At 37.1% G+C, this 17,611-nt stretch overlaps 1 protein-coding gene across 1 annotated transcript in view; it reads right to left on the bottom strand.

Annotated features, from left to right (window-relative positions):
- The window catches only part of LOC133453121 (unconventional myosin-VIIa-like), a 61,155-nt gene that overhangs the window by 11,739 nt on the left and 31,805 nt on the right, over positions 1–17,611 (bottom strand). The window contains exons 30-39 of the mRNA XM_061732999.1: positions 15,773–15,892; positions 15,486–15,659; positions 13,019–13,246; positions 11,946–12,113; positions 10,319–10,436; positions 10,046–10,172; positions 7,843–8,003; positions 7,575–7,756; positions 6,602–6,708; positions 4,455–4,594 (exon numbers count right to left, since the gene is read on the bottom strand). Coding sequence (XP_061588983.1) covers positions 4,455–4,594; positions 6,602–6,708; positions 7,575–7,756; positions 7,843–8,003; positions 10,046–10,172; positions 10,319–10,436; positions 11,946–12,113; positions 13,019–13,246; positions 15,486–15,659; positions 15,773–15,892 — 1,525 coding nt within the window. The remainder of the gene's footprint in view (positions 1–4,454; positions 4,595–6,601; positions 6,709–7,574; positions 7,757–7,842; positions 8,004–10,045; positions 10,173–10,318; positions 10,437–11,945; positions 12,114–13,018; positions 13,247–15,485; positions 15,660–15,772; positions 15,893–17,611) is intronic.

Below are 17,611 nucleotides of genomic sequence, written 5' to 3'. Positions count from 1 at the left end.
AGTATAGTATAGTATAATATAGTATAGTATAATATAGTATAGTATAGTATAGTATAGTATAGTATAGTATAGTATAATATAGTATAGTATAGTATAGTATAGTATAATATAGTATAGTATAGTATAGTATAGTATAGTATAGTATAATATAGTATAGTATAATATAGTATAGTATAGTATAATATAGTATAGTATAATATAGTATAGTATAGTATAATATAGTATAGTATAGTATAGTATAATATAGTATAGTATAATATAGTATAGTATAGTATAGTATAGTATAATATAGTATAGTATAATATAGTATAGTATAGTATAATATAGTATAGTATAGTATAGTATAATATAGTATAGTATAATATAGTATAGTATAGTATAGTATAATATAGTATAGTATAATATAGTATAGTATAGTATAGTATAGTATAATATAGTATAGTATAATATAGTATAGTATAGTATAGTATAGTATAATATAGTATAGTATAGTATAGTATAGTATAGTATAATATAGTATAGTATAGTATAGTATAGTATAGTATAATATAGTATAGTATAATATAGTATAGTATAGTATATTATAGTATAGTATAGTATAGTATAGTATAGTATAATATAGTATAGTATAATATAGTATAGTATAATATAGTATAGTATAGTATAATATAGTATAGTATAGTATAGTATAGTATAGTATAATATAGTATAGTATAATATAGTATAGTATAATATAGTATAGTATAGTATAGTATAATATAGTATAATATAGTATAGTATAGTATAGTATAGTATAGTATAGTATAATATAGTATAGTATAGTATAGTATATTATAGTATAGTATAGTATAGTATAGTATAGTATAGTATAGTATAATATAGTATAGTATAGTATAGTATAGTATAGTATAGTATAATATAGTATAGTATAGTATAGTATATTATAGTATAGTATAGTATAGTATAGTATAGTATAATATAGTATAGTATAGTATAGTATAGTATAGTATAATATAGTATAGTATAGTATAATATAGTATAGTATAATATAGTATAGTATAATATAGTATAGTATAGTATAGTATAGTATAGTATAGTATAGTATAGTATAATATAGTATAGTATAGTATAGTATAGTATAGTATAATATAGTATAGTATAATATAGTATAGTATAGTATAGTATAATATAGTATAGTATAATATAGTATAGTATAGTATAGTATAGTATAGTATAGTATAGTATAGTATAATATAATATAGTATAGTATAATATAGTATAGTATAGTATAGTATAGTATAGTATAGTATAGTATAGTATAGTATAGTATAATATAGTATAGTATAATATAGTATAGTATAATATAGTATAGTATAGTATAGTATAGTATAGTATAGTATAGTATAATATAGTATAGTATAATATAGTATAGTATAGTATAGTATAGTATAATATAGTATAGTATAATATAGTATAGTATAATATAGTATAGTATAGTATAGTATAGTATAGTATAGTATAGTATAATATAGTATAGTATAATATAGTATAGTATAGTATAGTATAATATAGTATAGTATAGTATAGTATAGTATAGTATAGTATAATATAGTATAGTATAGTATATTATAGTATAGTATAGTATAGTATAGTATAGTATAATATAGTATAGTATAATATAGTATAGTATAATATAGTATAGTATAGTATAGTATAGTATAGTATAATATAGTATAGTATAATATAGTATAGTATAGTATAGTATAATATAGTATAGTATAGTATAGTATAGTATAATATAGTATAGTATAGTATAGTATAGTATAGTATAGTATAATATAATATAGTATAGTATAGTATATTATAGTATAGTATAGTATAGTATAGTATAGTATAATATAATATAGTATAGTATAGTATAGTATAGTATAGTATAGTATAGTATAATATAATATAGTATAGTATAGTATATTATAGTATAGTATAGTATAGTATAATATAGTATAATATAGTATAGTATAATATAGTATAGTATAGTATAATATAGTATAGTATAATATAGTATAGTATAGTATAATATAGTATAATATAGTATAGTATAATATAGTATAGTATAGTATAGTATATTATAGTATAGTATAGTATAGTATAGTATAATATAGTATAGTATAATATAGTATAGTATAGTATAATATAGTATAGTATAGTATAGTATAATATAGTATAGTATAGTATAGTATAATATAGTATAGTATAGTATAGTATAGTATAGTATAATATAGTATAGTATAATATAGTATAGTATAGTATAGTATAATATAGTATAGTATAGTATAGTATAATATAGTATAGTATAGTATAGTATAGTATAGTATAGTATAATATAGTATAGTATAGTATAGTATAGTATAGTATAGTATAGTATAGTATAATATAGTATAATATAGTATAGTATAGTATAGTATAGTATAGTATAATATAGTATAGTATAATATAGTATAGTATAATATAGTATAGTATAATATAGTATAGTATAGTATAGCAGCCTTTCTCAACTTTTTTTCAGTCATGACACCTTTCAAAAGTGAATAAATTCTGACATTTCATATATTAATACCGTATTTTCGCGACCATACGGGCGTTAAATACTGACCGAAAAAAGGCGCCGTCTACACACACGGAGCGCCGCCTTAATCACACACACGCGCCGCAGAACACACACAAGCACACAAGTGTGCATATTTAAAAATAGAGCGGGGGCAAAACTCATCCTCTGTTTCTGCATTAAAGAGCTCTGCTAAATCAGCTGTGCCAGTCCGAATTCCTCGCTGTCAGAGTCACTTTGCGTGCTGTGCGGCGCCTCGGAAATGCCGGCTTTTGTTAGGCGCCGCACGGCACGGAAAGTGACTCTGCCTTTCCACACGGCGCCCGTATGGTTGCGAAAATACGGTATTAATATATGAAATGTCAGAATAGGTCATTTTTTGACGACACCCCTGAAGCAGTCAGACGACACCCCAGGGTGCCGCGACACCCCGGTTGAGAAAGGCTATAGTATAGTATAGTATAGTATAGTATAGTATAGTATAGTATAGTATAGTATAGTATAGTATAGTATAGTATAGTATAGTATAGTATAGTATAGTATAGTATACTATGGTATAGAGTTTTTGTTGTTTCTCAGGAAACAATGAGGATGATCATAAAGATTTTCTCTAACACAAGTCGTTTGCACAATCGTTTTAAAGTCCTTATACTGATAATAATTCCATGCTGATGTGTCAAAAGATTAAGTATTTCCTTTTTTGTGAAACCGATACCAAAGTATAACTTCACAAGATGCTCAATATTCCTCATTTTAACACAGGGAGAAGACTGCTCTCATTACGTAATATTACGATTTTATTCTCATAATATTACGACTTTATTCTCATAATATTACGACTTTATTCTCGTAATTTCCATTTTTTTTGTGTCTTAGTTTGGCCCTAATACTCCGTCGTATAATTGTGTTAACATTGAAAATGAACACAACACTGCCATGGTTATAGTAAGCAGTGCAGCACTGGTAATGGGGACGTAATTAGGCACTTGTGCAGAGATTGTACCCCCAGAGATTGGACTTTATTTGTTCTTGGTTATCTTATCCATTCCTTGATATAATGGTGCTAAATATTGTGAACCTCATGCATGTGGGCTATTCTAGATAATGCCAAGTTTAAATGGTAAAAACTCTAGTTTTTCACTCAACACTAATAGATTTCATGACTCAAGTTTTAAAGGAGAGATACCAGAGAAACTAGTTTTACATGTTCATGTTATGGAAAGTTTCAAAAACATAATGAAAAGACCATAATGGACCAGAACTTTCCCACAATTGTGAAGTGTAAAACATACACTGCAAAAACTCAAAATCTTAACAGGAATATGTGTCTTATTTCTAGTTAAAATGTCTCATTTTTAGTCAAAAAATCTCATTACACTTAAAACAAGAGTCATCACCAGAAAAATAACTTGTTATTTGACAATTTTCACCTGTTTCAAGTAAATTTTCACTTGAAATAAGTAGAAAAATCTGCCAATGGGACAAGATTTATCTTCTCATTACAAGCAAAAAAAATCTTGTTCCACTGGCAGATTTTTATACATGTAAGTGAAAATCTACTTGAAGCAGGTGGAAATTGTTGTTTTTTTCCAGTTTTAAGTGTAATGAGATTATTTTGACTAAAAATTAGACATTTTAACTAGAAATAAGACAAATATTTTGTTAAGATTTTGAGTTTTTGCAGTGTACTGTAACGGTGACTGACACTGAATCCATTACGACAGATTTCCCACAGACGACACCCCCCCCCCCACCCCCCCCCCAAAAAAAAGGAAAAAAAAAAACAAATGCAATAAATATTCCAGAAACAAGCATGAGTGCAGCAGGGCTGCGTGTTTTTGAAGGATATCAGTGAAGGCGTTGCAGGCCAGGCTGCTGAGCTCCGAGTTGCTGAGCAGAGTCCTGATGAGCGGCTGCTTGAGCGGTTCTTTGGAGTTGGCCCACAGCTTCTCCTTGCCCAGCCCTTTGGCGGCCGCTTTACTGGGAGCTCTGGGACGGAGGGGACACGTTTACAAAATTAGTTCTCAAGCCAATCACTACCACTCCACTTCAAACAATACATTTGTGTAAAATCCAATATTCACAACTGGATTAGCATCTCACCTCCATCCACCCTGATGTCGCATCAGTACACTGCAAAAACTCAAAAGCTTAACAAGAATATTTGTCTTATTTTCTAGTTAAAATGTCTCATTTGTAGTCAAAAAAATCTCATTACACTTAAGACAAGACTTGAAAACTCAAAAAACAACAATTTTCACCTGTTTCAAGTAGATTTTCACTTAAAATAAGTAGAAAAATCTGCCAGTGGAAAAAGATTTTTTCGCTTGTAATGAGAAGATAAATCTTGTTCCACTGGCAGATTTTTCAACTTATTTCAAATGAAAAATTTAAGTGAAACAGGTGCAAATTGTCAAATAAGTTATTTTTCTGGTGATGTTTGTTTTAAGTGTAATGAGATTTTTTGACTAAAAATGAGACATTTTAACTAAAAAATAAGACAAATATTCCTGGTAAGATTTTGAGTTTTTGCAGTGTAGAGGGCAATATAATATTAAATACACAGCGGTTTCCCTGTGGAGTAACATCTCCAACCTGGTACCTAGCACTCCGTCCCTCCTTGTTGTCAGAAAAAGATTAAAAAACAAACTCCTAGCTGAGATGTAACAGCTGCTGACCCAGTACCATCAACGTCTGCTGTAGCTCGTGTGTCTCTACATTTACATACAAGTACACTGTATATACTAGATATCCAGATGCTCTTTGTTTAGGTTTATGCTACAGTCTGCTCCTTTTATCATATTTTTTATGATGTCTATTTGAACTATTATTTAATTATCTTCCAAAGTATTTCTTGTTTTACTGTCCAAGGGCCTGATTTACTAAGATCCTAAATAAAGAGTACTAAATTGCGTGTGCACTGAAAAAGTTTGCACGTGCTGTTGTTGTGTGTTTTGCAGGTGATCAACTAAGATTGCGTGCGCAATTGATAACAGGTGCAAACCTCAGTATTTAAATCAGGTGTTGCGTGTCTTAAGGTTTGCGCCATGGAGAGTCTGGATGGAAAGCAGGATAGTCGCAAGCGCGAAGAGGCAAATAAACACATTCATGAACTACAGCAAAGAAATTTAAACATTACCAAAAGAAACGCAATATGGGAGAAAATCTGCGATAGAATAAATGCAGTTGGTAACACAAAAAGAACGGCAGATGAGGTTAAAAGAAGGTGGCAAGATATAAGGCGAAGAACTAAAGAAAAAGTGGCCTTTAATAAAACTTGTGCAGCCATTTTTAAAATAGCATGCAGCAGAATAAAGACTCTCTCTCTGCGTATTCTTTGATTTTGGCGATGTCGCCTCCTTGCCACAATAACAGCAGCCATCGGTGCGTAATGCTGGGCAGATTAGCACCTTCCTTTCCAACGTATTAAATACAGACGCAATCACAATCCCCGCAATAACTTTCAGGCTTGGTAAATCTCATTGCGTGTGGTAAATGAACCTATTTGCATTTTCCCCTCCCAGTATTTAGGATTTCTGGCGGGTACGCCCCATATTGATTATTCATCAGGGCAAAAGTACTAAATGAACAGCGTGTGCTATTTTGCTCATTTGAGAGGCGCAATCCTCTTTGCACGCTGTTAGTAGATCAGCTGGCACTTTGGTTTGCGGGTGCTGTCAAGTTTGCACACGTTTTTACGCACGCAAACCTTAAGTAAATCAGGCCCTAGGTGTATCATAGAGGGGAGGCCACTCGATAAGCCTCTCAGGTTTCTGAGCTCTCCAGCACATTTTCTTTTATATTGTTGCCTATACTTTTTTTTATTTACTCTAAATGCGTCCCATTGTATTTTTTTCTTTTCTTCTTTCAAAAATGTGCAAATAAATGAAATCTACAAATCTAAAAGAACCAGCCAGGCTGGCAGCAGTCGGCATCACTGCTATCAGCGCCGACGGTGGAACCAACAGGTGAACGCTCAAACCTTCCCACCGTTACCTGAAGTTCTCCAGAGCAAACTCCTTTAAGGAAACAGGAGCCACCGTCTCTTCTCCAAAAGCGGCGTTGTTTGACAGGCTTGTTTTCTTCTGCAATGTGAGCAGTTCCTGCAGAGGGACAGGTAGTCAGTGTTGTGCATGAACCAGTCTCTGTGAGAACGTTGAACTGAACGCAACATATTTGCAAATAAAGAAGTTGAACATGAACTTGTTCATTCTGCAGATCAGGAACTGGAACTTGAACTGTTCAGATTATGTGAGTTTCAGCTTCACTGTTTAGGTCCAATTATTACGGAATAATCCTTCTCATTTCACCAGTGGGCGACGCGCACATTTATATACGGTGAACAGTTTTAGGATAGGGGGGCGTTTCATTCAAACTTCTCACCTAAAAATATTGAAATGAACTGAATTTGAACTAGTTCAAAGTGAAAATAGTGAACTATGAACATGAACTATTCATTTTTAAACTATGTGAACTGAACTTTGAACTAGTTCATGAGAAGTATGAACTTGCACAACATTGCAGGTACAGTAGTGTATAAGTTTCAGACCTGACCGCACTGCAAAAACTCAAAATCTTAACAAGAATATTTCTCTTATTTCTAGTTAAAATGTCTAATTTTTAGTCAAAAAAATCTCATTACACTTAAAACAAGACTCATCACTGGAAAAAACAACATTTTCACCTGTTTCAAGTAGATTTTCACTTAAAATAAGTAGAAAAATCTGCCAGTGGAACAAGATTTATTTGCTTGTAATAAGAAGATAGATCTTGTCCCACTGGCAGATTTTTCTACTTATTTCAAGTGAAAATTTACTTGAAACAGGTGAAAATTGTCAAATAACAAGTTATTTTTCTGGTAATGACTCTTGTTTTAAGTGTAATGAGATTTTTTGACTAAAAATGAGACATTTTAACTAGAAATAAGACAAATATTCCTGGTAAGATTTTGCAGTGTAGCGGAACCTACCAGCATGTCGTCGGTGGGCCTGCTCAGGGTGGGGAGGAACTGCAGCGTGTCCTTGTAGACCGCACCGCTGTCCCCAGTCCTCTGGTTGACGGCTCGGACCCAGTTCTCCTCCGGGGAGTTCTCCTCATCCTTCTTCGCCATCAGCAGGTCACCTCGCTTACAGACCAGGAACATGGGGTCGTCTGAGGAGGAGGAGAGCAGAGGAAGGCCAGGGTTGTGGTACTGGTTCTGTGGAGCCCCCGCACACGGAAACACGCTGCAGTCTTACTTGGTTTACTGTCGTCCTGCTGAGCCACTGCGTACACCGAGCGCTGCTTCAGCCCCTCCAGGTTGCTGTTCATCAGGTCCTCCATGTCTGCCGCCTCCGGACACTTGAGGACGAAGTCTCCTCGGACCGTGCTCAGACTCAGAGACTGGCCTTTGAAGCTACTGCTCAGAGTCACATCACAAACATCAGTTTCATGTTGAGCTGCCCTTTAAACACCTGCACATGTCTTCTAATGGAGCTTTTCCACTAGAACCTACTCGGCTCTGCTCATCTCAACTCGGCCTGGTTTCTTTTCCATAACAATTCAGCACCTGGAGCAGAAGTAGGAGGTTGGAGCGAAGCTGCTGTGACGTATTTGATTGTATGATCTAAACCAGGAGTCGGCAACCCAAAATGTTTTAGAGCCATATTGGACCAAAAACACAAAAAACAAATATGTCTGGAGCCGCAAAAAATTAAAAGTCTTGTATAAGCCTTAAAATGAAGGCAACACATGCTGCATGTAGCTATATTAGTTAGAACTGGGGGGAGTTTTTTTTTTATTATGCATGAAAAAAAAAAAGTTAAAATGTCGAGAAAAAAGTCGAAATGTTGAGAAAAAGTTGAAATGTCGAAATCTTGAGATTAAAAAGGAAGGAACTTCTCCCCTCTGTGGGGTTGCCGGTGGCCTGGGTTCCGGGCTCTTCCGTGTCGGCCTCTGGTCTCGCGGGTGGCGGGGTTGCTCCCCCCCCTCCCCCACTATAGATACACTTCAGGTGGAGCTTTGTTTGGTTTATTACACACACACACACACACACACACACACACACACACACACACACACACACACACACACACACACACACACACACACACACACACACACACACACACACACACACAGTCACTTAGTCACATGCATATACACACACACACACACACACATGATCATATACATACACACACACACACATAGACATACACACTGGCTTGTTCACCTGCATGCTGGCTCTCTAGTTTTTGGGTTTAGGTAGCGGTAGCGATAGCTTAGCTCAGACTGCGATCAGATCTCAAGATTTAGGTCGATTGCTGTTATTGTTTTGGTTGGCTCCGTGCCGGTTTCGTGCTTTGTTTGTGTTTTTTTTTTTTTTTGTTGCAGATTTCCAGTGCTTGACGTGTGTCTCCGTGTGTTCCTGCTTCCTGGATTGGCAGTGGATGTATGTGTATATTTATGTATGTGTACGCATTTGTGTGCGTATATATATGTATATATATTAAATATAGTAATAATGCACATATATACACTTTTGGTTTCTACCGTCATGGTATCAATCAATAATATGTGTGCAGACAAGGTTAAAAAAAAAAAAAAAAAAAAAAAAAAAAAAGAGATTAAAAAGGAAAGGAAAAAGGAAGAAAAAAAGAAGAAAAAAGAAAAAAAGGAAAAAAGAAAAAAAAGAAGAAAAAAGAAGAAAAAATTGGAAAAAAAAGAAAAAAAAAGAAAAAAGCAAAAAAGAAGAAAAAAAGGAAAAAAAAAGTCAAACATTCTTGAAAAAGCTCCAGGAGCCACTTGGGTGGCGCTAAGCCGCAGGTTGGCGAGCCCTGATCTAAAGGAAGAAGACAACAGCACTAAAGATGTAGAAGCTGGAGGAGATGATAGATGTGCTGCTGGGTCTGTGGCTTGTGTTTGATATCAAGTTATAAAATGAATGTGAGTGAGAGAAGCTTCAAGCGGCAACGCTTTTTAATTTTTGTTTGTTGCGCTGCTGAAAAGTCAGCTGGAGCCGTGAGCAGCTATGAAGAGACAGAGCTCCTGGTAGATCTGGTCGTTCCTTATCACCGTCTAGATCCCTTTTTAATTCTCTCCTCAGCACCAGGTTTATGAACATCTGCACCTCAGAGTTGGATCATCAAACAGACTTTTGCTGCTGTTGCTGGTTGAATAAAATGAACAAGAATCCGTCAGAGTCTCTTTCTCTGATTTCCTCCTCCTGACTCAGACGTCTGACTCCAACCCCTCGACCAATCAGTGGCCTGTAGTGTGATGATGTCAGATACAGCCGACTCAGCAGCTTAGAACCTCGACAGAATAGTTACAGAAAAGTATCTACTCGGCACGTTAGACCCCTGGTGGGAAAGAACCAAACCGATGCGAGTCAGGCTGAGTAGGAACTAGTGGAAAAGCGCCATAAGAAAGGGGAAAAACCAGGAAAGCTACCCGTACCTCTCCATGTTGACCTTCTTCACCTCCAGGTAGGGGATCTCCAGAAATCTCTTGTCTCTTCTTTCCATGAAGAAGATGCCACTCCAGTTCACAGCTGCAATAAACCTGCTCTTGGGCAGCGGCGGTCCTGCGGACAAACGTGGGGATGCAACCGGTTGGTACACGCTCGAAAAAGTGCAACCAGAAACTACAAAGGGATTATCTGAGATGGTTCTTCAACCAAGGACGACAAAAGAAAAGGCATCCGTGTCAAACGGCTGTGCTCCCACTGACCTGACGTCATTGTGACATCAAAAAACTTTGAGAAGTCCAGCGGCCATTTCTGCCGCGACGCGTCCACCAGCGCTCCTTTCACCTTCTCTGCATCCTGCTTCCCGCCGGCGTACGGCTCCTGTGAGAGCAGGGCGCTGGAGTTAGGAGCAAACACCACCGCTACACCAGACAATACCACCGCTACACCACACACCGTTCAAGCTGTGGTTTCTAGTGATGTGTTTTTGAAAGCGTATGAAGGAAAAACATGTAAAGTCATCTCAACCCTGTACAAAGCTTTGCTGTCATGCAGGAAGGTCATGCATCCACTGCAAAAACCCAAAATCTTACCAGGAATATTTATCTTATTTCTAGTTAAAATGTCTCATTTTTAGTCAAAAAATCTCATTACACTTAAAACAAGAGTCATCACTGGAAAAAAACAACAATTTTCACCTGTTTCAAGTAAATTTTCACTTGAAATAAGTAGAAAAATCTGCCAGTGGAACAAGATTTATCTTCTTATTACAAGCAAAACAGCACCATCACCACTGGACAATAAGGACATTGACATGGACATGTGCATGACGTCACAGATGGAACTTCACAGCGGGTTACGCCCACTGAGTGTCAGAAAGACTGAGTGTCAGAAAGACTGAGTGTCAGCGTAAACTTTCAGTTTGAGCAACTGGAAAACATCTAAAATGGGAAAGAGCTGTTGTGCGATCAACTGTACTCATAGATTTAGCAAGAAATCGGAGTTATCGTTTTACAGACTGCTGAAATATAAGCTTAAGAGAGACAAATGGATCGCTGCAATTCACAGAAACAACTGGATTCCAGACACTGAAACGTGGATTTGTGGTTCCCATTTTGTATCAGGTCATGTTGGATTTTTGGGTAGCTAACGCTAAACGGTCAAATCATAAAGTTCGGTGTCCTCATCACTTTAATTTCTACAACAAATCCTGCCTTGAAGTCGGACCAAGCGTCAAGACTTTTGTATGCCTTCAAGCTTTGCTTCGTGTATTTCCCCGGCGTAGAAATTAAGTACATATAAATATCAGGAAACTGGATTCGTGGCCAAATATTAATGTCCATGGACCACTGGTTCTTGGTAACTGTACCAAATATTAATGTCCATGGACCACTGGTTCTTGGTAACTGTACCAAATATTAATGTCCATGGACCACTGGTTCTTGGTAACTGTACCAAATATTAATGTCCATGGACCACTGGTTCTTGGTAACTGTACCAAATATTAATGTCCATGGACCACTGGTTCTTGGTAACTGTACCAAATATTAATGTCCATGGACCACTGGTTCTTGGTAACTGTACCAAATATTAATGTCCATGGACCACTGGTTCTTGGGGTAACTGTACGGGTCACTGTCAAGTCCAACTGCCTTTAATTTAAGCCGATAATCAGCTGTTATCCCGTCTTCTCCACTAGTTGCAGCTGTTTTTGCCACTCAGTGTGAGTAAGGGGGCTGGTCCAGTGGGGAAGTGACGTCAATGCATACTCTCTATAATTGCTTTATGAAGTAAGTAAAACCTGACACTGTAATTGTTGACAGAATTTTCATTAAAAAAAAGAAGTCACTGGCAGAGGAGAGGATGAGGTGTAAGAGGACGGGGACGCACCTCGGAGAGCGCTGACGTGATGAGCTGGATCCACTTGGTCATGGACTTGTTCTCGATGAGCGTGGTGGGGATACACTCGTCCACCACCCTCCGCACTTCCTCTCGGCCGGGGGCCGAGCCCAACCGGATGTAGCTGTGCATCGCCGCCAGCTGCACATATTCATCCTCCTGAGACCCACAAGCGCTTTATTGGACTCGGTAAATACATTTGCTTGTCTTATTTTGCATTAGACGGCGATATTATTCAGCGTGCTGTGGGGAAAATGTGTGGATAAACTAACGCAGGATAAACTAACTGCTCTGAAATGGTTGTGCGTCTGCACGTCTGCACGTCCACAGAGGGACACGAGGACATTAGCACCAACTTTTAACCTTCGTTCTCCTTCTAGAGATGTTGCACTGGAGTTAGAACATTTCACTTAGAAATAGCTCATTCATATCATGCAACGCATGAAACAAAACCTTCTCAAGCAGCGCTGAATGCTACGTAAGAGTATTAGGGCCATGCAGGAGAAAAAATATTTGAGAGGGGAACATTTTTTATTATTGTACACTTCGAGAAAAAAGTCCAAATGTCGATATTAATGTTGAAATACAATTTTAAGAATAAAGTCGAAATTTTGCTTTTTTTCCTCAACATTTCAACTTTATTCACAAAATTTTGACTTTTTTCTCAACATTTTGACTTTTTTCTGGAAATTGTACTTCAACATTAATGTCGGCATTTCGACTTTTTTCTCGTCATTTCGACTTTTTTCTCGAAGTGCATAATGAAAAAAAAAATCTTCCTCCTCTAAAATATTATTTTTATTTTTCTCCTGCCTGGCCCTAATACTCTTCCGTAGAGCAGGATTTCCTTCATTCTGGGTGTTTTTCTCATGAAAGCTGATGGAGGAAACTGGAAATGAAAACCAGTCGTCATGGTGCAGACACTTCTACAGAAGTCAGATAAACCTGTTACTGTTCTTCTTGAACTTTCAAAGCAACATAAAGATCCTGAATAGTGAGCAGCTGCTGGGTTTCCTGTGGGATGGTAACCTGGTGTGAGACCTCCAGAGCGTCCAGGGCCTCACCTTCTCGCTGGTGTAGTCGCCAGACTTGAGTCCCTTGATGACCTGCTTGTAGATGAGGTCGGTGCTGACGCGGTCGCGGGAGCAGTCGTGCCACGGCGTGAACAGCTCCTTGCGTATGGAGAGTCTCCAGGGCGTATCCTTCTCCGGCTTGCCCTGCCTCCTCATCTCGTGCTCGCACTGGGACACGGCGTCCAGCACGTGCTTCCCACAGTTGCTCAGAGACCACATCTGCATACGGAGACAGCCGTGAGACCGCTGTTCTGTCCTTTTCTGCTGCTTTGTCCAAAAATGCTACCTAATGGTTTTCTACCTTGTAGAGCTACAATTTTTTTTTTTTACTAGGTAATGAAGCCTATAATCGGGGACCAGAGAGAATGCAGTTCATTATCTCACTACTAATATGATCTGATAGAAGATTCCTAAAGTGTTTAATACATAAGCTGGCAGTGAGAACCCGGTGTGTCCAGTTAGATTCCATTTGACTATCTCCCAGGTGACCTAATATACATATCGTGGGGCACACTGGGATTCTGTGGTTGATCCATGTGGATAAATCCTCACAAATCTCCGTCCAGAACCTCCGTACCGGTGTGCAGAACCATAAAGCATGCATATAATTATCAGGGGTGTTCTCTGTGCACTGTGAGCAGATGTTAGAGGTGACAAAGCCCATCTGGAACATCCTTTGTCCTGTATAATGTATCCTATGAAGAACTTTGTACTGTATAAATTGTAAGTTTGGGTTCTTAGTCATAGTGAAAGTATTTAAACATATTTGTGCTCAAGAAATCTGGTCGGTGTTAAGAGAGAGATCCACTTCCCATTTTGAAATCGGAAGAGAGACTGAATTATATATTTTAGACACTAACCTGTAAAGTTTGATAACAACTTTAGAGTGCTTAGGTTCAATAATTCTATTATCCTGGCGGGAAGATGTAGATCCAATTGGTTAAGTTTTTATTTTTTATTTATTATGGCCTTAAGTTGTTGGTATTCTAAAAATGTGTTACTGCTAATTCCATATTGAACAGTGAGTGTATTAAAAGGTACAAACTGTCCACCTATGATTACATGTAGATACCGTATTCCTTGGTCTCTCCATTGAGCAAAGTTGGCCATCTTTTTGTCATTTTTCAGGATGTCTGCGTTGTTCCATATGGGTGTACGGTCGCATGGAAAAAGTGAAACTTTAGCTACTTTAAGGAATTCCCACCAGTAGAGCTACAATTTTACTGTGTTTTACTCCCTAAACCACTTCCTTTTCCCCCAAGTGGTCCTTGTCTCTTGCCAGGCCGTCATTGTAATTAAGAATGTTCTTAATGACCTGCCTGGTTAAATAAAGGCCAATGAATATCAAATAAAGCGATAGAATTGTTTTTTTTTTGTCTCTTTATCGTATAATGTTCACAAAGTGTAATGCAATTCATGTCATGGGTAGTGTATTTTGAAGGATCAAATACTCAACATCCCATATTATCAATTTTACATCAATATTTCAGGGGTAGCATAATTTGATGTTTGCTCATGTTTAGGCTATAGGATTACTGTGCTCTGTTGAGAAGTGATCGATGATGACGTTGATAGACGGCTGTTAACGAACGATTTTACCCAAAATACATTTGGAGATTCACTTGCAATTTTTGTTTTAATGTTAACTGTGAGTGTGAGAATATCAGCACAACATATTATAAAATCTGCTCTGTTTTTCCGAATTAACGAGTTAATTATCTCAGAATTCCGAGAAAAGTTTTAATGAAAAAAAAAAATCTCCCCTGTTTTTCTGAATTAACCAGATACCTCAAAACTTGCAAGAAGCTGTCATTCACTTGAGAGCTGGATTTCATGGAAGCAAACATGTCCTGCCTGTTCAGTTTAATGCAGTGTTATTTTGCCTTTTTGGTTTGTAACATTGGGAGATACTCTTGTCTTTAAGTTATATAGATGGTATTGTTATTAGTTTGTCGACTTTGCGCAGGCACCTCAGGACTTTGCGATTGTTCAGACAGACAGCATTTTTTTTTTCATTAAAACTTTTCTCAGAATTCTGAGATAATGTCGTTAATTCAGAAAAACAAAGCAGATTTTTTTTTTTAAATAAAAACTTTTCCCAGAATTCTGAGATAATTATCTCATTAATTCAGAAAAATGGAGCAAATTTTTTTTTAATTAAAACTTTTCCCAGAATTCTGAGATAATTATCTTGTTAATTCAGAAAAACAGAGCAGATTTTTTTTTTCTCAAGTGAATGCAATACGCTTCCGTAAATATGAACCAAGTGGTGCCACAAAACATACAAATCTGGTGGGCGGGGCCTGCTGCCTCATGGGTGGGGGAGTACCGCCCCCCCCCCCCCCAGCCCCCCCTGAAGCTCCGCCCCTGGCCGTCCCCAGCTTTCCCGCCGGTTATCAGCGCTGTGAAACGTAAGGATGGAAACGGCAGAGGCGGACTGGTCCTAGGAAGCGTTTACCTTATCCAACATGCTGATGTACAGGGAGAAGCCGTAGGTGTCCTTGAGTCCTATCTGGCGCGCCACGGCCTGGCAGGCTTCAGCCGAGGTGGAGGCTGAATCGATCTGCACGCTGATCTGACGCTCGTCCATCAGTGTCACAGACACGTCTATGGGCTGCTTGGTGTTGGCAGCCTGTTGGAGGGGGTTGTGGAAAATAAAAACTGTTTTTCTCTGTATTCTTATTATCAACAACAACACCAGGTGAGACGACACGAGGACGGCTGGGCATCTCGAGGGGGTCGTACCTGCAGCTCTATCCAACACGGCAACTCCTTCCTCTCTCCGTTGGCCTGGATGCGGCGCAGGCGCTCCGTGCAGTATTCTCTGTATTCTCGCTGGCCTCTCTGAACAAAGTTCTGCAGGTACTGTGGAAGGCATGGAGACCATTGGGAGGGGTAATTTCTAATTTATTTATTTCAAAACAGGGACCGTGCACGATAAGACATTCATCTTGTACAAGAGAATGGTCATTGTGCCAGGTTGTAAAAGCTTGCTATTTTCCACCTGTAGTCCCTGGGCAGGTTGATGGAATAGTACAGAAAAGATGGTATAGAAAAAGAAAAAATAAGCAAAAGAGCAGAACAAAGCAGGGCCGCTCGGTGGTGCAGTGGGTTAAGCAAGCGGTTCATGTACTGAGGCTACAGTCCTCCTGCAGCGGTCGCGGGTTCGAGTCCCGGCCTGCGCACCTTTGCTCTCTCTCTAACCCCTTCCTGTCTGCAACATGAATAAAGGGCCACTAGAGCCCAAAAAAGAGCAGAACAAAGCAAAGAGACAATGGATAAAATAGAAACATGGAAGCAGATTCAACAGAGCATGTCACTCAAACATGTCTGAGCAATGGGGAAGTATCCGCCCACTGCAGGATGTTTGTGTCCAAATGATTCAATAAAAAAAAAAAAAGACTTCAAAACTTTTTTTCACTTCAATCAAAAAAAAAATCAGTTCAAATCGAAAAAAAATATTTTAAAATATTTAAAAATATTTTGCATTCAAACACGTTTTTCTTTGATTAAAAACGTTTTTTTTTTTTTATTGAAGTGATTTCTTTTTAATTGAAAATATTTGTTTCTTTTTGAAGCAACTTCTTCTTTGATTAAATGATAAAGACACAAATGTCCTACCCATAATATGGCCCAAACACAAAAAAAACACTACTTCAATCAAAAAAGTTGCTTCAAACTAAAAAAACTTCACTTCTATCAAAGAAAACATTTCCAATAAAAGAAAAACAGTGTTCAAATGCATTTTTTTTGAGTCTCACATATTTGTTTACATTCAAACACTTTTTTTCTTTTTCTTTCTTTTTTTTTAATTGAAAATATATTTTTTGATTGAAGCAATCTTTTTTTTGATTGAATAATTAAGACACAAATCTACCTCCATACAATACAGGAGAATGATAACACATTTTTTCAAGGGGGGAGCTGCAGCATTATGGATCATTTTAAAAAGTAAGCAGACATTTGAGTGCTCCATTAGATTCTCAAAGTTTAAAATTTCATATTTATTGAGTATATGACAGTGAACAACAGACAGCATGTTAGGCGTCTATAAATGGATGTTCAACTTGCTGAACGAGTGTCCTGAGCCAGGTTCCTTCCTGAGCCAGGTTCCCAGAGGCCTCGTCAGCCTTTTTCAAAGAAATTAGGTTTTTCAAAGAAATACACCAACAACACTCTGCGTGTCCACATATGGGAAGCATCATTGCTCAGGAGGAAACTGTTCAAGTTGAAACTTCGGAACTCTGATGTGACATTTATGATGAAGTACAATAAAAACGTTCATCAGATTCCTCACTAGTGATGAAGTCAAAAGCTCACAAAACTTTATTACACTAAAAACCAAACAAAGCCATCTTTGATGCCCCTCTTTCATATCAAAGGCCTTCCTGAAGGGGATTTCTGCAGCGGCATCTTCACATGAACCTGGTCAAAGGTTCATGGTCTTTGAACAGAATTCATCTTTGTAACGTTCTGAACATCCATTTCACTCATTCTTACAACAATAACAACTCATCTTACTCTGCATGTGCAGCATGTGCACACACAAATGTTCAAAGCAAGAAATAATGCACTGCCCGAAAA

Source organism: Cololabis saira, chromosome 10 (genome assembly GCF_033807715.1).
Source record: "Cololabis saira isolate AMF1-May2022 chromosome 10, fColSai1.1, whole genome shotgun sequence".
NCBI lineage: Eukaryota > Metazoa > Chordata > Actinopteri > Beloniformes > Belonidae > Cololabis > Cololabis saira.
Note: the sequence above shows the minus strand (reverse complement) of the source record. Positions and strands in the feature narration are given on the sequence as shown.